A 22685-nucleotide genomic window follows, 5' to 3' on the forward strand; every position below is an offset into this window, starting at 1 on the left:
TGAGCATTCAACAAGGTTGTAAGGCCAACTCGTCAATGAGGTGGGAACGCTTTTACCAAGCCAGTGAGCTTCTGTAGTAAACAACTACAAAGGTAAAAACACTTCCATTAAATCCATTTATTTAAAAAGAAGACTATAAACTTTGACATTAGGAAAGATTTTTTTTAAAAAAGATCCACAGGATTTAAAATGAAAAATACAAAAATGATTGGCTGTAAACAATGTAAAAATACATTTCCCGATTCCCAAATAATGTAAGCATAGTACTTATAATTTTTGTACTGTAAGTATATTTCCCTTATAATTCTTGAGAACCATTCTAAATAATTTGTATAAAATATTATGAATTAAATTTACCATAACTGCTAATACAAAATTATTTTGAGTTTATCGAGATCATCTTTTTCTGTATATAACAAGAGTTTCTGGTCCCAAGTTTTCCCTGAATTTATTTACTAAAATGGTCTTTTAAATGATCTTTCTTTCATAATAAAAGACTAACCAGACATCGATCCCCTAAGAAACAAGGTGAGTGAGCAAATACAACTCAACAGGGACAGGGAATATAGTTCAGCAGCAGAAGTGCCTGCCTGGCAAGTGCAAGGTCCCGAGTTCGATTCCTGGTACAAAAAAAAAGGAACAATTTATTTTTCTAAAAAGGAAAAAGTAAGTGCTTAACAAAGAGGTCCACTTCTGCACCAATGAGACAAATGGAGGTGAAGCCTCAGAATAAAGGAGGTGAAGTCTAGTCCACCATGCTTCATGTGTGAACCCAGCCGAGAACAGGTCTGTCCACACTGACCAGGCCTATCTGGAATGTCCCCAAGGTTATGGGTTGAAAGTCTGCTTCCCAGAGCAGCACTACAAAGAGATGGTAGAAATCTTAAAAGGTGGGGCCTATAGGGAAGTCTGGAGTCCACAGGGGCACACCCCTGAAGAAGACTGTGAGACCTCCATCTCTTCTATACCTTTTCCCATTTTGCTTCCCAGCCACCATGAGGTAAGCAGTTTTGCTCCACCACACACCCCACCATGATACAATGCTTTACCACAGGCCCGAAAGCAACAGGGCCAGCCAGCCATGGACTGGACCTTCCAAATCTGTGCGTCAAAATAAATCTTTTCCCTTTTTAAAATGATTATCTCAGGTATTTTATGGTGACCCTGAAGAATCCAAGATGATTTGCTGTGAATTCTAGATGGATCCACATCACACTTAAAATGACAACAGTACAGTCTGATGTGAAATTCTACAACTACCTACCACAAATCGGTTATCTTTTATTCAGTCTTTATTCTTAGATCAAAGACCCAGCTATTTCTCCTATCTTGAATAAATAGCCCCGTAAAAATAGCATCCATCATTGGTTTCATTATCTTCCAAGCAGGCAGAGGTGACATCACCACTACCACTGGCACACAAACTGACACAACAGATATGCTACTGAGTCAGTAACCCGGCAAATGTCTGCCCACATTTACCAATTTCCAAGACCCACATTAGCCATCTTAATGCAACTTAAATCCATCTGTAACATGCAAACTACAAAAAGAACGGGGCTATTACATTATAGCATTGGAAGAACCCAATATATAGGATCATCATCTTTATACCGGAGTTCTGGGTCAAAACTCTAAGGCCTCAACAAGAAAGGCCTCATTTATAAGACTGAAGGGTCCCATCCCAAGTGCCATTCCTGTGTGGCTGACAGCTTTTAACAATTCTTCCAAATTGTAAGAACTGGTTACAATGTCTCCTGAGAACTGTCTGACTACTCCAGTATTAAGCTGGGCAGAGTGACTGATTATCCATTTTCTTAAAATGTCTCCTCCGGACAGAACTAGAGCAACACCCATACGGAATAAGCACCCTACAGCTCCTGCTACACACTTTTCACAATTAAAGATTCTGAACCACCTTCAGACAACAGTCAATGGTAAAAAGTAAGAACCACAGGCCAAGCTCCACTCAACGAAGGAGAACATGGACCATGCTGAGAAAAAGACAAAACACAAACATATGAAAAGTCAAAAGCTGGGTTTTAAAAGACCTGACCCAAGAGAACACATGAAAGAGGACCAACAGAGCTGAGTAACTTACATAGAGACAATCACACGCCACCAGGGGGATGAACTATTTCTAACCGGCAGCATGAATTTACATGCATGGTAAGTGGCTGAAGCCTGTTTTTGTAATTATTTTTACTGTACTGAGCAAAAAAGTTCATCCTTCTCATCTTTGGTCTTTAAGTGTGACATCAGTTGCTTCCATTTTTCTGTATGTACTTGATCTCAACAACCAAAGTATATAAACATGAAGTTGCTGATGTTTTCTTTATACACAAAAAATACCAAGATCTCTCATATGTTTTATAGAAGACTATACAAAATTCTCAGAAATGTTAATAATTATCTTAAAATGTTACCGTATAATTTTAAGGCTGAGTGAGATATAATAAAGCCAAGTACTATATATTAAGGGGAAAAAAAAACTGGATCAACATTTTAAATATTGATTTCTTAAATATACATTTAAGTCTCCATTACCAGAACATAATATAATCACCAACAAGCTAACAGTTATGCAAATTAACTTAAAAGTGAAACAGTTTCTAAAGGATGAATATAATCAAGCTGTTTATACAGCTAAAAGCATAATTTAGAAGCTAAGCGTAGAAAGGGAATGCCCTGTAACAGAATCATAGAATTGTTTATCAGAATTATTCATTGTAATCAGGTGAGCTATGTGATTTAAAGAAAGAACCATCTTCCTGTCCATCTTAAAAATCTGTATCGGAGACAAGTTTCAATAGTTATTTTTTTTAAATTTTAAAAACACCCTCAGGCTTAACCTGTGGTGAATGACAGACAGCTCAGCACTGATGAAAGGCTTCCTGCCCTTCCCTTGGCTCTTCCAAAGTGGTTTAAACAATTGCACACGTTCTCCAAGACCTCCTGCCAGAGTCCAAGCGTCGGGAAGGGGAGTCGCTCTCCTCTGAAATGCCGCTCCCAGAGTCTATGCATTCAGGGGTTCGGTGAGGGCTTCCGTGGGAGGGGCCTCCGGTTTTCTGAGCTGGGACTCCCTTAGCTTCTCACAGAGCATAGCAGCGAAATCCAAGAGGAACATAAAACTTGCTATAAAGCCAAACACCTGAGGAGGGAAAAAGGGGTAAGGTTACATGAGGAGTCGGGGAATATGATCTCACATTTTCTGCTTGGCTCTGAGAGTACTTCACATGAGCAGGATAATTTATTTTTATCCCATACCCACTATTCTCTAATGACATAAAAAACTGTTTAAACCATCCAAACATGGAAAGAAGTTACAAAGAGAAACATCTAAAACAACAGCTATTATTCCACAAAATACAAATTATCCTGTCTTGTGAATGCATTCGTATGTGTGGGATGTCAATCTGAGAGACTGAGGTTAGCAGATGAAAAATCAAATCCCAGAAAGTGATATAAAACAGAATTATGGCTAGACTGACACGTGTGTGAGGGAACATGAAAGTAGACAACTTGGCTTTAGTGGAAATGGATAGTTACTAACATCAAACAAAAATTCCATTTTGAAGATCCTGTTAGGCTACATTTCCAGTGAATTTTCTCACTTACTGACACAATGACATCACGCCACTGCCTACTTCCCCTTCCTCAAGTCACTTCCTCACTGCACACAGACCAAGCATCCAGAGAATTCCACCAAGAGACAGAGGACCACGCTTCCATGTTAGCTTCCTCACTAGCAAAACCCCTGTGGAAACAGGGGCAAAAAAGTGCTCTGGAGGTGCAAGGACGGAGAAAAGCAGGGAAAAGCAAGAGGAAAGGTGTGTGTGTATGTGCAGGATAGCTAAGATACTTAGACTACTAAGTTCTCTTAGTTCACTAAAAAGGAAGGTTTGTACTAATATTGTTTGGGTGATCAAATGCAGACATCTTGTACTCTGAGTAACTACTTTAAAGATAACAATACACAATGGATTAACCATCATTACCCTCCTATTATCTTGTTTTGAAATTCTGTTTTCTTTTCTCTAAAATAAAAAAAATTTACAAAGTGTTCTATAAAACAGAGAAAATTTGGACTGGGGATTTAGCTCAGCAGCACAGCACCTGCCTGGCAAGTGCATGGTCCTGAGTTCGATTTCAGATACTACAAAAAAGAAAAAAAAACAAACAAAATTTGCACTAAAATGATGGCTATCATATCTTCCACCTCTAACATCTCCATGATTTTTAACACTATTGTTATAATCTACTGCACTCTTCTGACTTTCCTCTCTCCAACCTCTTCACCCTACAGAATTTGTGTTATATCTCATTTCACCATAGAGGGAAACTGCACTCCAAACGCATTAATTCACCTGAATGCCTCTAATACACCCAAACTAAATTTATTTACCAATCCAGCCCCAAACGCAAGTCTTTCTCTCCTCTCCAGATTTTGTTTTGGCTCGATGGCATCTAGCCTCTTACCTGCATGGCAAACTTTCTGAACACCTCAAATGCAAACAACATGTCACCTCGCCTGTCAAGGCATCTAAACAGCTGAGCATCCTGTCCAAAAAACATAAAACCCTCTATGCTACAAGCCTAAGCAAGTGCTCTTCTGCCTCGTTTGCTCACATAGTTCCTTTTATAAATACTCATTCATCTACATTTCTAAAATAATTTAGTCACAAAAGGTAATTTCCAGTTATAAATACTGACTTTTTGTATCACTAAGTACTAAATACAATGTATCACCTAAATACAGTACATAACTAACGGCTGAGAATTTTATGACATGCCCCCAACTCCTTAAAACTCAATTTCCCCCTACATTTCCCACAGAATTTTATAGTAACGTATTTTTACACTTGTATTTTACTATCTCCTATCAAACTCTTCCACAATAAAAATATGTAAGTTTATAAATGGAAATTAACTACAAGGTTAAACTACTTAAACTTTGATTTTCTCTTCAACTGGCTGCTGTGTCCATGGATGAGTATTACTCGTTGCTAGGATGAGCTGAAGTTCTACATTAATTTTATGTCTTTTGTTTTCACATGTGTAAAGTGGTAAGAAACTGTGGGCACAAGAATAAGCACATAGAGCTATGCAATTCTCTGGACTCCTTTTGCATTGTTCTACCTATCATAAAAAGTACTTTTTATAATATATTAGCTGACAACTCTATTAATTACAACTTCATTTGGTGAAAAACAAAGTCCTAGTTGGAAACCAGATGACAAGCAAGAGCAACTAGTTCCCCACTGTTAGTTATCTCACTTACACTAGTGGTGACCTGGCTAGCTCATGATCCTTGATTTGCAAACCTGGAACCCAAAACACTAAAAATACTTAAGAAGTTTTCATGATTCACCTGACTCAAAATCAACGAGACTACTTGCAGCCTTTACTCATCCCCTTTACTGTAAATATTTATTAATGCTCAATTACACAGGGCACTGCCCTGGCCCTCTGAAGGCGATGTAAAATGTAGTATATGCACAGTATCACCATTCTGAACTCTTAAAAATACCTGGCCACAAGGATCTCAGATAAAAACAGATCTTTTTCAGTTGTTTCTTTGTTGTACTCAAAAAGGTTTTTTTTGTTTTGTTTCACGACTTGCAACAATGCACTATAGTAAGATTTGAGACAGGTAGGCACATCCTTCTTTTTTCCCTCTTTGAGGGAAAGGGTTGACCGTAAACAGGCAGGAAAGAACTGGCTAGGTTCCTCTACCAGAGTTGAATTCTCAAACACATTACTATTAAGATTACATATGGAGGTTAAAAACCTGGGAACTGCTTCCTGCCTATTACTTGGAAAGTGATGGCATTTTATGAACTTCATAGCCCACTGACGACTGCTCTCTAGACAAACTTCTATTAGTTCATTTAACATACTCCATTATAATTTGCTTCCCCATTTTCTTTATTAGGTTGGACTTACAAGTCATTTCTTCTGTATACATAGAACAGCACATGGCATTCATCTAATTTTTAAATTACATTAAAAATAAAAGACAAAATACTTTCACGTATTGTGTAACTTGGCAAGTATTTGTCAAACTCTGTATTTCTAAGAAAATAAACACTGGCCCTGAATCAAAACTGGCAGTTTTTCGAAGCTGTTGGTTTAAAGCAGGAACCTAATGTGGTGTCTTTCAATGGTCTGTTGGCCACTTCAGAACTTTAGAAATGTAACAGGCGTTACATCAGGAAGAAACAACTCGCACCCCAGTGAGCCCACTGCCCTGGGCCCGAGAAGCAGCCGCATCCCCCACCTCTACTCCCTGAGCCCGGAGAATCTGCTGCAAGGGCATGAAGAAGCCAGGCCCCTCCGTGAGCCCGCCCACTTGGGCCCAGAGGAGAGGAAGCCACACCCCTCGGTTCCACCACCATCCAGGGAACACTGGATCAGATGAACCCAGGTGCCTAGCACCATGCCCTGCACGAAGGATGGGCAGCCAACCCAGGTCTCCGCAACCAGTTAATTGGAAAGAACACAGGAAAATGGCAAGACGAAGGAGCAGGTTGCAATCCCAGACCTCCAGTCCTCCCAGAACAAGTCCCGAAGACAGACACAAAGCAAATTAAAAGTCACACATCTTAAATGTTTGAGATGACAGTAAAGAAGTAAAGAAACAACTTAGTGCTTATACTGTTTGATTAATTTTCATGCCTGTCTCTCATCCAGAAGTCCAGGAGACTCAGACACAGAGGAAATTAGAAGCCGCACACCAGAAATTTCTGAGATGACAGTAACAGAAGTAAAGAGACAGCTTAGTGCTTATGGTGTCTGACTGTCTCTGCACGCCTGTATCTGGAGGTCTGAGCATCTATTTAGAGGATAACAATGTGCATTACAGTAACTACAGATGGTTTTCTAGTGCCTTGTTCGTGAAACCTAGTATCTTTCCCATTGTTTTATTCTGTTTAAAAAAAGAAAAAATAAACAAAAAAATGTTAAAAAACAAAGTACTTACAATTGCAGCAATTTCAACAGAGGTTCTGTCATGGGTAGAGACAAAGATGATAGATGCCAACAAAAACACACATCCTGTTCCCAGCATAATATAAAAATCCTAGGCATAACATACAAACATATAAGGAATACAACATGGTTAGACTTATAGAAACAAAGTTTTTAATTTTAAAAAGTTTCAATGACTTATTTTTTGACACAACCCAAACCCACCTACCACATTTCTTACTTTTCACTAAGCCTGGTATTCAAACACTATCCATACTTTTAGCTTGGTGAATTGAAAGAGTATAAGATAATCTTGTAATAAGTCTTTTAGGCCAGGGATGTAGCTCAGCAGCACAATGACTGCCTGACAAGTAGAAGGCCCTGAGTTCAATTCCTGGTACAAAAAATAAAGTCTCTCAAAAGAGTATGTGCGTTATCTTCCTTTTCTCTAGGATATATTATTTATTATAACTCCATCATATTTCCAGCAAAAAAAATTTTTTTTCTTTACTTTCAAAATATTCTACGCACTATGGGCCAGGGATACAGCTCAGCGGCACAGTGCCTGCCTGGCAAGCGCAAGATCCTGAGTTCAAATGCCAGTACCAAACAAAAAATGTTCTATGCACTAGAAGACAGACTTTTAGAGATAAGGAAGTGGATTAGGGAAGGAGAAAGAAAGGAATACGGGGTGAAAGAAATGAAAATATTCGGGGCTAGAGGTTTAGCTCAGTGGCATAAGCGCCTGACTTGCAAGCAGGCAGTTGTGAGTTCGATCCCTGGTACCGATAAAAAGGAAAAAGACAAAAAAAAAAAAAAAAAAAAAAAAAAAAAGAAATGAAAATATTCAAAGTATGCTGTGTGCGTTTATCAATATGCCAAATAAACCTCATTATTTTGGGGAGGGGAAGAAGGTCTCACTACATATGTAGTTCAGGCTGGCCCTGAGCTCACTTTCTAGCCCAGGCAGGTCTTGAACTTGAAACAATTTTCCTGTCTCAGCCTCCAGAGTGCCAGGATTACAGGTGTGTGCTACCACATCCGGCAATAAACCTTTCTGTGTTACTATATACATTCATAAAAAGCCCCTGCAAATTCAAATTTCAAAAAGCAAGTCTATGCTAGTACATTATCACTGAATGCTCCTGTGCTTTCAGGAAAGAATCAACAGAACCATGTAGCATTAACTAAATAAAAGTGGTGTGCTTTCAGACACCTCAGCTTTCCAGGGTAACGCACGGCCCTCAACAGCTCCAAGGGGTGTCTATGCAAGCCTGGAAGAGAGCTCATCGTCCACTGCGGAAAGCTTCTGACTTATCTCACAGAGCAGCTCAGCAGCGGGAGGTGCCCAGGGGTTTCCTCGTGCTGTCTCAGCATTGCCTGGAAGGCTCTCCGTGCCAACAGAAAATGGGGTGTGACGCACACACTTGAGTTAAGAGGGAAAACTGGTTAAGTGGCACCACTCTAACAGCTTTTAGGCCTGGTGCTGAGTCTTCTGAACTGCAACTTCTATTAAACCTAATATTAATAAAACTATCAAAACAGAATTTCTCTACTGTTTTCCATTCACTTAACATGCATAAAAAATTTAAGAGATGTTTTCTCTGTTCTAAAAGAGGTATTATTTCACACCTTTTATATCCATACATAAAGTTCCATTTCCTAATATCTGGGGTGGAGTCAAAAAGATATTTAAACAAGACAATCACTTTGAAATAGACTAACACAATATTCAACCAATACAGCTCCAGTTCATAAATCCTACCTAAGTTCAAATCTCAGCCATACAACTACCGATGAGACTTTGAACTAGTTATTTAATAGTTATTAAATAAACTTACAAATCTAAGTTAAACAGCTGAACTAGTTATTTAGTAAGAGTATCCTCTTCATAAAATGATTCCATGGACTAGAGTTAGCCCACAGAAGGTACTTAGGTCACTGCCTGTGGCCTACTGCTAGGTCCTAACTTAATCTGACCCACAATGGTACTGGACATAAAAGATTCTTTCTTCATAGAGACTGTTCCTCCTTCGTCATTTTCAAAGCACAAAAACAAGAAATCCTTTTATTAGGTGAAAAGGCCTCGTATAAGCTATGCAAGCGTTCTATCGCACAGCCATACGCCCAGCCTTTTTATTTTGAGACAGGATTTCACTAATTTGCCCAACTGTCTTTGAGCTTGTGACCCTGTCACCTCAGCCTCCCAAGTAACTAGGATTATAAGCATTCACCTTTTTAAATTTTGTAACTTAGAATAATTTTAAAACCTATGTCTATTGTATAAAATTCAAGTGGCACAAAAGAGTACACAGGAAAAACTACATGAGCTCTGCCAATAAGTAAATAAATGTAATTTTGGTGTATGATAATAAGACTTCATGCTTTTTTCTTGTTAATTCAAAACAGGAGCAGCTTACTGCTTTCTTCCTGCCACTTCACCCACAGCTTAGCATATGCCAGGTTTATCGAAGCCATATTTTATCCAGCTAAGTTTTGGAAAACATCTACTTGACTTCACATTTTGGAACCTCACTTGACTCTGGGGTGAGAAAGCTACTTATTCGCTAAAGCATTCTCTCAGGAGTTTCTTTTTTGGCAGCCGGGGTGGGGCGGTTACTGGGAATCAAACTGAGAATCCCATGTTTGCCAGGCAGGAAAGATGCTTTCTTTTCACACCGTTTTTGCTTGGGGGTTTTGTTGTTATTGTTGTTGTTTTCTTCTTTTTTAGAGTGTCTCACCATGTAGTTTGCTGGTCCTGAACTCCCCAGTAGCCCAGGCTAACTTCAAATGCACACCGATCTTCTGCCTCAGCCTCCCGAGGGCTGGGCTTACAGGAGTATGCCAGGATGCCCGACTTTCTGTTCTTAACAGTAAACAATCTACTGTAATTTTTATCCTTACCTGCTGAGATATGAATTCTTTCATGTGTCTACCCTCACACGCACTACTCTTTACAAGTCACTGTTTTTTTCTTTGCCCATTTTTCCTTATTTTACTGGTACATTTCAGATCTACGCAGTGATTACATTCATCATAGGGAATCTGTACCTATACATGGTGTATCCTGCTTCTTTTTCCCATTCCCCTCTACTCCTTTTAGCTCATCTTCCCTTTCTCCACCCACCAAAGTTCTGTTTTCATTTCTTCCTCCTATTCTTTCTCTTTTCCCTCCCTTGCTCCTTGTTCTCCCTCTCGCTGGGACATTTTCTTTCCATTTCCCAACATTTATACATTTTGGTCCTTACTTACACTTGCAGTTTCTCACACCAGAGAAACCATGCGATATTTACATGTGTGTCTGATTTATTTCAGTTAAGAGTATGGCCTCACAATGCTAGAAACATCTTAAGTTTATCATTATTCTTTATGGCAAGTAGTACTCTGTTATATTTAAAAAAAAAAAAACTCCACATTTTCTTTATCCCTTCACTGGCTGATGGTTTCCCAGGCTGCCACCAAGGTCTAGCCATCACAAATGGTGCCCCTATAAAGTTGGGTGTGCATACACTGTTACGGTATGATGCTTTTAATTCTTTTGGGAAGATATCCAGAAGGGGAATAGCTAGGTTGAATGGAACCTCTGGTTTTAGTTTTCTGAGGAATCTCTATACTGATTTTCACGGTAATTGCACAGTCTGCAGCCCCACTAATAGTGGAGAAGGGTTCCTTTTTCCCCATAACCCCACCAGTAATTGTTACTGGTAGATTTCCTGATAAGTCATTTTTTCCGGAGTGAGACAGAATCTCAGTTTTAATTTGCATCTCTCAAACAACCAGCGATGTTGAACATTTTTCATATATTTACTTGCTGTTTATACTTCTTCACCTGAGAAGTGTCTATTCATTTCAGATGCCCATGTTTTGGACTCGGTCTTTAAATACAAATTACTACTGACAACAAAACACTACTGAAGTAAACTGTTGAACTGTTTCTTCATTACATTCACTACCTACCTGAATTATTTGTGTGTCATTTCATAAATCCAAACTCTACTCAGATAAGAAAAAAGAATGAGGAGATTGTCTTTAGAAAGTTAAACTCCAATTTTGTGAAAATAAGATTTCCTCAAGGGAAATCTTTCCTATTGCAAGGGAACTTTCTGAAGAATAAACCAACAAATGCCTTCTTAATTCACTTACAGAACACTGGGCTCATAATAAAATGAAAGCAAAATATAGATATAATTACATTCTGTTAACGATTTAGGAGCTCCAGAAATATGTTAGTTCATTACTCTAGCTTATGCTTGGCATAACATCTGGTAGACAACAGTACGTAATTCACAACTGTAGACCAATGAGTGACACTCTGAAATGTGAGAAATAAAAAGTGACAAATCCAGTCAAGGGCAATGGCGCACGCCTGTGAGCCCAGATCTGAGGGAGACTGAGACAGGAGGGCCCAGAGTTCCAGTCCTGCCTGGGCAACTTAATGAAGCCCTGCCTTGAAATTTTAGAACACTGTCAAGTGTCTGCCACTGTCACTTCCCCTCTGTCATCCTCTCAGCAGGCAAAACTGGGTTGCTTAGATGCAAAGTGCTGGAATAATGGGGAGTTTCTTTTCATGGGCTAATGTTCGAAAGCATCACTACTTTGAACAATAAAACCACAAAATGTTCCACAATAACTATGCTCTTACTAAAAGGGCTATTTTTACATGCTTACCGATGATTTTACTTTTATGGCATCAACTCTGTTGTACACTGAAGTACAATACACAATCAGGAAAAGGAGACTCAGAAGAAAGGCACTGCAGCTCACAAATTCAAAGAAGTACAGTCCTCCACACAAAGTACACTGCGACACCACCTCCTCACAGATGAAGGCCAGCAGAGACAGCAGCTACAAAAGAAGCGAGACATGTAAGTGTTTTTCAGAGATCCCACAGTACTCAAAAGAAAGGAAAGAAAAAACACCACAAGTTTACTCAAAAATTTATAAAGCAGAGACTATGGCAAACAAAATTAGTGTATGAACCTCATCTACACAGAATTTACACCGCACTTACCTTCAAAAGGGGGTATCACGTGCTGGATGCTAAAACAGGGAAAGTGGGACACCGTCATAAATCACAAGGGCTTCCAGAAGGAAAGCAAGGACATGAAGGCAGCAGGGGCACTTCTGTGGTAAAGGACCCAGAGAGAACTCCCAGCAGAGGCGCAGTTTACATGAACCCCAAGGAGGAGAAAACAGGGCGCTCTCTCCCCCAGACACACACATCCCACCGCCCCCAAACGAACCGTGAGAGCCAGTCAAGTTAACATGACTGAAGGACAGTTTGCGGATAGAACAGGGCAGCACAGAAACTTCTGCATGACATTCGAGAGATGAGCAAGAGCAGACTTCAGCTCCCGTGAACTAGTTTCAGGTAATGGGTAGCATGGTGAGGTTTATGTCTGACACGGAGGAGGAACTGGAACTGGTGATTTAGGACAGATGACCAGCTGAGAAGCTGCAGCAGAGAATCACAGAGATGCTGTCCGGAGGTGGCAGCAATGGTGAAGAGTGGTTAATCACGGGGGAGGAGTGGCAGCCTTGTCAAACAGGAAATAAAATGGGACACAAAGTAAGACGCGTAGCTAAACACCTGGGTTTTAATTACAAAGCCACACTTATTCATTGATCTTCTGAAGTCTTTTCTTTGAATGTAGTTCCGTTGTTGGGAATTCCATATCACGTTTTCTGTATTAATCACATGTTCATTATTTATGGGCTATCATTTTGGGGCTAACGTGATAGGGAACAAGATCTTAGACACTTGAGAAACAGTACAGAATCTTTCTAGAGTTCAACTGATTTCCCAAGTCTTTTACAGTTGCTTTACATAAATCTGCAGCTCAAGTTAACTCAATTTTTCCAAAGTGTTCACCTTGGTGTTCATAGAACACTTCCTTTTCACACTTGGTTTCGTTTATGTAACAATTTAACGTTTGACCAGAAAAAGCATAATTAACAAAACCTGGTATGGGAACAACACACTTCAGCGGAGGACAGAAGACCGCAGAGGTGCTCAAGAGGCACCTACTGTCCCTGACAGGTTTGGGTGACAGGCACGGAGTCAGGATGCCTGTCCCCACACTGAGTCAATGTCACTGGATTAGGAAACATCTAGGCAATTAGTGAGGCACTTTTCCAGGTGTTTCTATGGGTAATGAATCAGTGAATTAACCCTATTTTATTTATCAGTGAAATTAACCCAAGGAGGAGCCCATAATTTGGTGAGTTTAGTGGGAGGGATGAAAACAGAGGGTGGGCCTGGTTGGAAGGGGTGGACCGTGAGGGGTGGGATGCTGGGACAGCATCTGTCCCCAGCGCCCACCCCCTCCTCCGTGGCTCTTTCCCAGAGTTCTGTTTCCCGGTAAGCAGTGTTCCCTCCACACCTTTCAGCCAGGCTGCTTCTGCCTAAGGGCAGAAACCCAAACCTCTCAACTGGGAGCCAAAACAAATCCTTCCTTCTCTGCATTGTTCACCTCAGGGATTTTGTTCAAGTGAAGGAGAAAAATGGATCGTAAGTCTGGAGCTTGGGGTAGAAGGTTGAGATTACATAAAGATATGAGAGGCAGCTGGGTGAGAAATAAAGCTATGAGAGGCAGCTGGGTGAGAAGAGGAGCTCACCCAGAATTTTAAGGAAAGGTGGCCTTAAGCAGAACTCGGGAGTCTCAAATTTTAAGGAATTTACAGAAAGGAGACATCAGTAAGAACAAGCAGCAGCAGCCCAAGAGACAGCAGGCAAGAACAAGTATTTCCACAAAACGAGAGTAACCATGAGAACTCAAGGTTACCAAGGGAGGAAAGAAGGCCAAGGGAGAAGAACACGGAAACACCAGCATCACACTGGGCTGCAAGAAGGCTGCTGGGGACCTCAGCAGAAAACTCCAGCAGAGATTTCCAATCAGGTAGAGAAACTTGGTTGTTGCAGCACTATGTGTTTACTGGGAAGTGAGTAAAAGACAAGACAGTGGAGTTGGGCCAACAGAGTCTAGAAGTGTGCCTGGGACAGAGTGGCCAGAGGACAAAGTCAAAGGAAAGAATTTCAAGACTCGGAGCAGTGGGCATGTTTCATGGCTTCAACAGAAACCGACTGGCAGGGTTTGTCTCCAGACAAGGTGGCAAAGAGCTCTCCTGAGCAGAGACTCAAGGCTCAGGTAGGGGCCCACTGGAAACTGGATGGAAGGGAACAGAGATGGGCAGTACGTGAGCAAAGCTGAGGGGGTTTCCTCCTAGGGCCAAAACCAGCTAAGTGACTGGTGACCCAAGGAAGACTAAAGGGAAATGTCACCACACCCCAGTAAAGTCTCGAGAGACAATCAAGCACGTAATAGCAACAAGACTGTGACCAAAAATGAATGGATACTCTAAACAGCATAGAATATGCTTATGCTACACTTTTATCGTTAAAAAACAAAAACAAAACAAAATGAAAAACTACTGTACAGCTACTATGGAAGAAAGTTCAGCAGTTTCTTCAAACATTATCCGTGCATCTACCTATGACCTACCAACGGCACCCTTGGGCATTTACTCTAGAGAAATGAAAATTCATGTTTGTGCAAAAAAAACACACAAGAACTGTACGTGAATGTTCATCACAATTTTATTCATGATTGCCCCAAACTAGAAATAACCTAGATGTCTTCAATGAGTACACTGGGGTATAGCCACACCATGGAATATTAATAATAAAGGTACAAAAGTAGTATCTGAAATAACCTCAACAATCTCCAAAGAATTACACAAAGTAAAAAAAAAACTCTACCTTCAAAAGGTTATGAATTGTGTAATTCCACTTAAATAGCATTCTTTGAACAAGAACAGAGAGACAGAACAGACAGATGACATCCAAGGGCAAGGGGGAGCGTGGCTATAAGGGGGGGACACTGAGCAAGCCTCATGACAAAGGAGTCCTGCTATGCAGGTAATGAACCGCAAAGAACTACCCACTACAAATGAGTACACAGGACCTCTCTGGACATATTTTTGGCTACTTCTTATAAACCTTTAATTATTTCAAAATTAAGTGAAAAGAAAAAAAATAGAGGCCAAATCTAAACTAGTACATAAGGCTTTAAGGTATTTTCTCCTTCATTATTGGCAATATAAAACTTACACATCCCCACAACCCAAAAGAATTTATAGGACTACAATTCCAACGTGCTGCTTTCCTGTAAATTACCAAAGTATAAAACAGCCCCACACAACCCAAACTACTTCCCTCAGCCAGATGTTAGGTGAATCATTCCCAGTTGTTATACTACAGGATATAGTGACAAATTCCAAGTAACAAAAATATTTCCTTATTCTCCTATGATTACCAGTATAGAATGAAATGTTGCATGACTATAGAGTAATACAATACTAAATGTCTAATCTGCAACTTTACTCTTGGTTTTATGTTCAACACTGTCCATCTCTTAAGAGGTCAGAGAAATACGCAAAATATACCAAGTCAATTAACTGGGAAGAAACCGGCCTAAAACTTTGAGGTTTAAGAATATTCGCTCGGGGCTGGGGATTTAGCTCAGTGGCATAAGCGCCTGCCTTGCAAGCAGGCGGTTGTGAGTTCAATCCCTGGTACTGATAAAAATGAGAAAGACAAAAAAAAAGAATAATCGCTCACATAAATTAGATCATCAAGGCCACGCACCTGTAAAGCTACCTGACAATAATGAAATCTTATTTGCAGCATAGATATGAACTGTTTTTTGTCTATTATAGGTAAGAAAAGGGCAGCAGACTCAAATCATGACAAGTCTTGTCCCGAATGTAGTAATAGGACTGTTACCCACCTCCTGCCTCAGAGTAGGATTACAGGCGGGTCCTGCCTGGCCTTCCACAGAGAATGAAGGGGTACAGTGTTCAGCATGGACACTCGGCAGTTCCTATCTCCAGTTTCAAAGGCCAACAAGCCTTACTCAGCATGAAATTTTCTCCCTCTAGTCTTGAGCCCTTCAACCTTCCTTTATAATTGCCCACAATATATTTAGTCTCTAGTACAAAATGTACTGAGAATTATGCATCAACAGGATGTATGTGAACATTAAGGATGGAGCAAAAAGATCCATGTACAAGAAACAATAAGAAGACAAATGTTTTATACCACAGAACTGAACGTTCCTTATGCATAAGTCGAGAAAATCCCTAGAAGCTGGAGAAGGTTGAATGAAATGTAGAACTCAAATTACGGCCTGAGAAGGACAAAATTGCACAGAAAAAGAATGTCGTGGGGGCGGGGAGATGGTCAAAGGCAAGAAATGCATGGTAAATCCAAGGGGATTACAAAACAAGTAACCAGACTATACAGAGAGGAGGAGTAAAGTGGAGAAGTGCTCAGTGTGGCTCTGTGACTTCACCGGGGAAAATGGGCTTCTAAACAAACACAGCAGGGAACACCCACCAGGTTTGGTGAATTAGGAGACAGGAGGGGCAGAGCGCAGGGTGGGGCCTGAAAGAATTCTCAGAGTAGAAGGGAAACAAGCAACCAGCACAAGAAAAACAAGGCAGAGAAAGTCTTTTGGTTTTGATTTTTTTAAAGCTGAGTGTGGTGGCACAGGCCTGTGATCTGAGCACTTGGGAGGCTGAGGTCAGAGCAATGACAAATATGAAACTTAGCTCGGCAACTCACTGAGACCCCACGTCGAGATAAAACAAGGATCGGGATGTAGCTCAGTGCAGTAACCCTGAATTACATCCCCAGTGTTGTAAAACAAAACTCAGGAAACACTAAAAGGAAAGGGCACAAACTCAGACCATCAGTGACGGCTGGGAATGGGCGGATGTGAGTGATTCAGTTTATTTTACTTATAGTTTTAGTTGATTATTTTTTCCTAGGCAGACACTTTTTGTACTATTAGTAAAGAAAGCGTGATAGTTAAGGATTTCAAGAAATGGGTGCCAACTAGCACTAAATACTAAAGTAGTCAAGGATAGAAAGAAAGAAAACATCACCGATAAAGGTATGAAGTTAATGACAAATGTAACCCTGAAGTAGAAGGGCTTAAGTAGTACTTTGGGAGGCTCACTCTTGATTAGAAATTGGAGAGAAGAAAACAGATTTTACTTGTAACAGTTTTGCTTTCAATAGTATGAAGTCATAATGTCAAATAACTCTATGTCCAATGTAATCCTTGTAGGACAAAATTTTACCCAAATATAATCAAGATATTAGCAAGCATTTATCGAATTGAGAGGGCTGAGGGAGAACAAAAGCTCCCCACCCTCAAATTAAAAGTTAGTAAGCTTCTGGTGGGCTAAAGCCCAAGTCAGGCAAACACAGGCAAAAACTCTGCCTTCCACTCTGTGCTTGCCTCCAATTCCCAGGAAACAGTTGATAAAGTTCACCTTATGAGTCGGTTTTTGAAGTTACAACTTCCTCTTTATATTTCCTATTTTGCGATTAAGTCATATGTTAAAAATATGTTTATTAGAATCAACCTATTTGGAAAATTTCGGTGACCAAAACACGGTCTCAATCATAGCTCTGGTTCAACATTTAGATATTAGAAGATTATCCTGTATCTCCACTTCAGTTTCACTAACTTTTCTAAAATTTCAAACTCCCTTAAAACCAATGGTCATACTGAATACTAATTCTTCATCATTTATCTTTAACAATCTACTAATTTTTTTCAATAGTAAGGAGTAAGTCCAGAACCTTCACACTGCGTCACACACTACCCCCTTTCATTTTTTTTATTGAGACAGGGTCCCACTGTCACTCAGACTGGGCTTTCCCTTGGCAATCATCTTGCCTAAGCCTTTCAGGGTGCACGTGCATGAGGCTGAAGCAGGAGGACCACTGCAAACTGAGACCAGCCTAAACTACTTAGTGAGACCCTATCTCAAAACACACACACACACACACACACAATTGTTTGCCCTTAATTACAAGGCATGATCTACATCATTGTATGAATTATAACTTTTAAATATCTTATAGTTAAAAGCTTCAAATTTTAAAAACTGTCAGCCTGGAGAAATAGACTAGGCCTCCATAGCCTTAAACAATTTGTTTACCCTTACAAATATTTAATGATCTAATTGCTCAAAGTACAGTTCTTTTTCAAGGTAAAAATAAAACATTTTAATGTCATAGGCATCAATTTTCCCATTTAAACAATGAAAAGGCATCAATATAATAAGTTTCTAAGGGGTTTGTTTCTTGGTACTTACAGAGTAATTTTATTCATACTCTAATAAACAAATCACTGGTGAATCCCACAACAAACTGCTCACCTGAACAATTATTATAATCTCAGTACTGTAGGGCCAGCAGAACATGCAGCTGACACAATAGACAATGTGGAGCTCGTTACAGAAAGAAAATTACACATATATTATTTAGGTCACTTTGCCAGCTAATTAGCAAGTAATTAGGTTGCCACATGTCAATTTGCCCCTTAAAACAAAAATAACTCTCAAAAAAAAGTCACAAAATAAGAGCAGAGGGACAACTATATGGGCAGAACAAACTGGAAGACCGATTGCATAAATTTAGGACTCCAGTAACTGCTTACACTAAATTCTCAACCGCATTATTTCTTTTTTAGCTCTGAAAGGGTGCACAGCAGTTAAGAGACACAGTTTGGACAAGCCTTTGACAAAATTCAGTCCATAAGTGAATGACAAACATCACTTCGTAACTCTAATAGCTAGAAAAGTTTTGTCCTTTTATCTCTTATCTCCTCCTGGATATCTGTGCAGGCTCCAACCTGCACCTCCTCAGTATTCCAATCTCTAACAGCAAATCACACAGCCTCAGAGATTCGAAAAGAATCTTAAAGAGAGGAAAAAAACTCTCAGAGACAATCCAGTTCAACCTCAAGTCCAACGTAAGAATTACCCAAGTTCACAGTGCTTGGGGTTAAGTTTTAAAACAGGCTTCCTTTCTCTATTAAGGTCTTTAAGAATCTAAGATTTGTAGATCTATAAGAATATAACTAAACACATAAATGTACACTTTGAATACAAATTCACAGGGTTGTATGCTCTTTGTTAAAATGTTATGTCTTCTGAATTAAAGGTTTCTCCATTTGTTGTTTCCTTGTTGGAGCTCTGTAATTCAGTTTCGTTTTTTTAAATAAATCAACCAAAGACAAATTAAAGGCAGAATCTGAGTGAGGGCAAAGATCTTTTCTATTGTCCAAGCTGGGTGACAGTTTATACTGTCTTCACCTATAATTTCTTGGGACTTTCTGGATAATGCTATAATATATTGTTATTGAGATAAGGCATTATTAGAACAAGATAAAGAAGGAACAGAGACAAAAGAATCAAAGTGAAAGGTAATAATGAAAACCTTTTAAAATTTCATGTTAAAGCATTTTAGTAGCATACGTTTGCCATAAATAAATAAGTCAATTTCATTAAGAAACATTGGTTTTGGGGCCAGGGATACAACTCATTAGCACGGTGTCTGCCTGGCAAGTGTAAGGTTGATTCCCAGTACCAAAACAAAAACATTGGTTTTTAGTATTTCTCATTTCTCTTTATGAATGATGGGGACCAAAAAGGAACTTTCTGACTTTTTCAAGACAGTTAACCTTCTCTGAGTTCAAGTTAAAAAGAGAGCAAAACTTTTGGCTGTGTGCTAGTCTCAAGATATACAACTACAGATTACTAAATTATAATAAGATAATGAGAAATTGTACTCTAGGCTTGGCACTTCTGATTAGAATGCAAAGATAAAAGCAAATGAAAGTAGGAGATGTAACAGGCAGACCAATACAGATGATTTATTTTCAACAGCAATAATGCTTCAGTTGAACTGTATTTCTTTTTTTATAAGTTTTATTATTCATATAAGAAATATTTATGCTTTACTGTACAGAGGCAAAACTGTTGTTTTCAAAACCATGTAAGCGCTGATAAAAAGAGTAAGAACAGGAACACAGGAAGGTTGAAGGAACAGGTTGTGCAAACCAACAGTGGCAGACTAGAACTCATGATGCCTGTTAGGAACCTAAAGGGGACTATTTAGAGGGCGGCTGGAAAGACAGGGCCAGACCTCTTGGCTTACGACACATTATCCTCGTCTCCAAGTGATTGCCCAATCATCTCTAGATATGATCATCTGGGTGGCTAAAAGCAATGCCACTTTTCTGACTACTGTTTTTCTACGTAACAAAAGTAGGTCACCTTGAGTTCCAGGAATTCAAGTTCTGGTCCTCTGAGTTGTAAGAATATTAAGTTCGTCCCAAGAAAACCAATAAGCCATTTTTTACTTGGGATGGTTTTTAAATTCTTTTTTGTTATCGGGGATGTAACTTACAACCGCGCGCTTGCAAGGCAGGCGCTTATGCCGCTGAGCTAAATCCCCAGCCCCTCTGGGATGGTTTAAAAAACAAAACAAAACCAACCTATAACCATTCTAAGTATTTAGAGTTTTCCCAAACTGTTGCTGTTGCAGAAAATGACGGCCATCTGCAGTAGGAATTGCACACAGGGGCTGAATGTGCATGTCACATGAATTATAATTTAAAGTTAAAAATGCTTTGATATTTTCACTAATAGGTTTATGTCGAAATATAAACTACATTGAAGAGGGATACCATACCTACCCTACCTCTGCTACTTCCACATACATATAAAACGATGTTTTTTACTTTCTAAGTCTAATACACGTTTGAAACTGTCCAACAAGTTAAACTGCCCTCAGGATCTAGCACTAGGAAAACCTCAGGAGTCAGAAGGGACCGCAGTGCCGCGGCCCCTCGCACTCTGGGCGACAACAGGGCGTGCTCCCGGGAGAAGAGAGGAAGATCCCACTGCCGGCGGGTGAAAGACGGCGCGGGCGCCAACCGGGTCTCCTCCCACCCAGCTCCTGGGCCTACGGACCACGCTCCGCGGCCTCGGTCGCCTTCGGGGACCCACTGGGATGAGTACCGGGGAAGCGGGGCGTCTGGGGCGCCCCGGGAGGCGGGGGGGGGGGCACCCTCTTCCTCAGACGCGCGATAAGGGACAGAGGTGGGGCAACGGATGCTTTCTCAACACCCAGACTGAGCGGCCGCCCTGCAGCCTCCCCGGCCGCGGGCCGAGGCCCCCGACCGGACCCCGCTTCCCGCCCGAGCTCGGCCTCCGCCGCCGCGAACTCACCAGCTGCAAGCCCTTGAAGACGCGCCGGTACAGCGGGAGCCGCCCCAGGGAGAAGTGCGCAGCGAGGCCGCCGCGGGCGCCCCTGGAGACGCCGGGGTCCTCCTCCGTGGTGGGGCTGTACACCGCTCCGTTCTCCATCGCCCAGGGACGAGACACCCGCAGCCCCGCAGACAAGCTCGGACTCGGACCTCCGGGACAGAAGACCTCAGCGGCCAGCGGGGGGCGGGGCGTCACTTCCTGGGCTGGCGCCCCCGCTTCCGGCCGGCTCCGCCCCCCGCCCTCACTCAGCCCCGCCCCTGCCACGCCCCTTCCCGCGCGAGCCCTGCGCTTCTGAGAAGTCCTGGCTGCTCTGGGACTTCTGGCTTTTGTCTGAGAGTTAGTTGGGTGCTGTACTTTCCCTGGACTTTTTTTTTTTAATCCCTCGAGGTGCTGGGGGTTGACACCAAAGCCTCGCACACGCATGCGCTCTACCATTTAGCTACATCCCCGGCCCCTATCCATGGACTTTTACCCTTCCCTCTATTTGCCAAATTTCATTCAGTCATTCCTTCAGTCAGTGTGTTTTGAATGCCTACAGTGTGCAGTAAGCTCAGTTCTAGTTGCTATGGTAACAACCCTGTACCAAGCAAACACGCAAGATCTCTGCCCTGTCGGTGCTGCCTTCCAGTAGGGTGGTCAGTGAAACAGGTAACACATAGCTAAGGATTTCAGATAGTGATCAACGAAGGAAAAAATGACAGCCCCAACTTACGATGGTTCAGCTTACGATTGTTTTTAACTTCATGATGGTGCGAAATGGATGTGAATTATGAAGAAACTATACTTAAGATTTGGCATTTTGATGTTTTCACTAACTTACGTGATACTCAACACTAAAAATCAGTTTAGTGTTAAATGAGTTTGCCCACATGTTGGCTAATTTAAGTGTACTAACCATGTCTAAGGGAGGTAAGGCTAAGCATGATATTTGGTAGGTTATGAACGTCGTATTAATGCACTTGCAACTTTTGACATATTTAATTTATGATAGGTTTATCAGGACATAACCCTATTGTAAGCTGAGGAGCGTCTGTAATGTGAGAAGATGGAGAGCTGAGTGCTGAATAGGCACTAAACTTGGTGGTCAGGAGGGACATAACCTAGGGGGCATTTGCAGTGAGACCCAGTGAATACAAAGGAGTCTGGCTTGTAAAGATCTGGCAGGAGACTTTCATGCACAAAAGCAGCAAGTGCAGATGTCCTGAGGACCCAAGGAACTTGGCTCATTCTAAAACCCAAGACAGTTATGATTAAGGCTAAGTAATAGTGAAGGAGAAAAGATGAAGTTGGAGGTGTGAGCAGAGGCCAGACAATGCAAACACTTGAGGATCGAAGATCTGAATTTCATTTTAAGTACAATGATGTCTCTGGAAGAACTTTGAAGTGCACTCCTTCCTGTATCTCTCTATCTGTTTAGGTTCTCTGGTCAGAATCAGTTGTTTTCTTTCTTGCATGCCAACTGCTTCAGTCTCATATGTTAATTTTATGTGAACTTAAGGAAATGTATGGAGGAATATATTCTTATATCTTAGCAACTGAAGTTGAGGGGCTGGGGATTTAGCTCAGCGGCATAAGCCCTTGCT

General features: G+C 40.9%; 1 protein-coding gene and 1 non-coding gene across 2 annotated transcripts; one reads left to right on the plus strand and one right to left on the minus strand.

The window, feature by feature from the left end:
• Nucleotides 1-102: 102 nt before the first annotated feature.
• On the minus strand, nucleotides 103-21296 carry Cmtm6 (CKLF like MARVEL transmembrane domain containing 6). The gene is made up of 4 exons (XM_003480150.5): nucleotides 21064-21296; nucleotides 11638-11814; nucleotides 6983-7081; nucleotides 103-3151 (listed from the first exon to the last, which is right to left on the minus strand). Exons 1-4 carry the CDS (start codon nucleotides 21199-21201, stop codon nucleotides 3017-3019), a joined length of 549 nt encoding a protein of 182 aa, XP_003480198.1. The 5' UTR covers nucleotides 21202-21296; the 3' UTR covers nucleotides 103-3016.
• Nucleotides 6091-6227, plus strand: LOC111754666 (small nucleolar RNA SNORA2/SNORA34 family). Its single transcript, XR_002789348.1, has one exon. It is a non-coding gene; the product is annotated as a small nucleolar RNA SNORA2/SNORA34 family (small nucleolar RNA).
• Nucleotides 21297-22685: the final 1389 nt, after the last annotated feature.

The sequence above is a fragment of the Cavia porcellus genome, unplaced genomic scaffold (assembly GCF_034190915.1).
Source record: "Cavia porcellus strain 051 isolate PalLab524CR breed Dunkin Hartley unplaced genomic scaffold, mCavPor4.1 scaffold_10, whole genome shotgun sequence".
In the NCBI taxonomy this organism is placed as follows: domain Eukaryota; kingdom Metazoa; phylum Chordata; class Mammalia; order Rodentia; family Caviidae; genus Cavia; species Cavia porcellus.

Bases quoted from the DNA above. Each gene is read 5' to 3' on its own strand.
- Cmtm6 (XM_003480150.5), bottom strand. From the start codon at position 21,201: ATGGAGAACGGAGCGGTGTACAGCCCCACCACGGAGGAGGACCCCGGC. The intron at 11,815-21,063 runs GTGAGTTCGCGG...CTTCTTTTGTAG, and splicing joins TCTTCAAGGGCTTGCAGCTG to CTGCTGTCTCTGCTGGCCTT. The intron at 7,082-11,637 runs GTAAGCATGTAA...TGTTATGCCTAG, and splicing joins CCATAAAAGTAAAATCATCG to GATTTTTATATTATGCTGGG.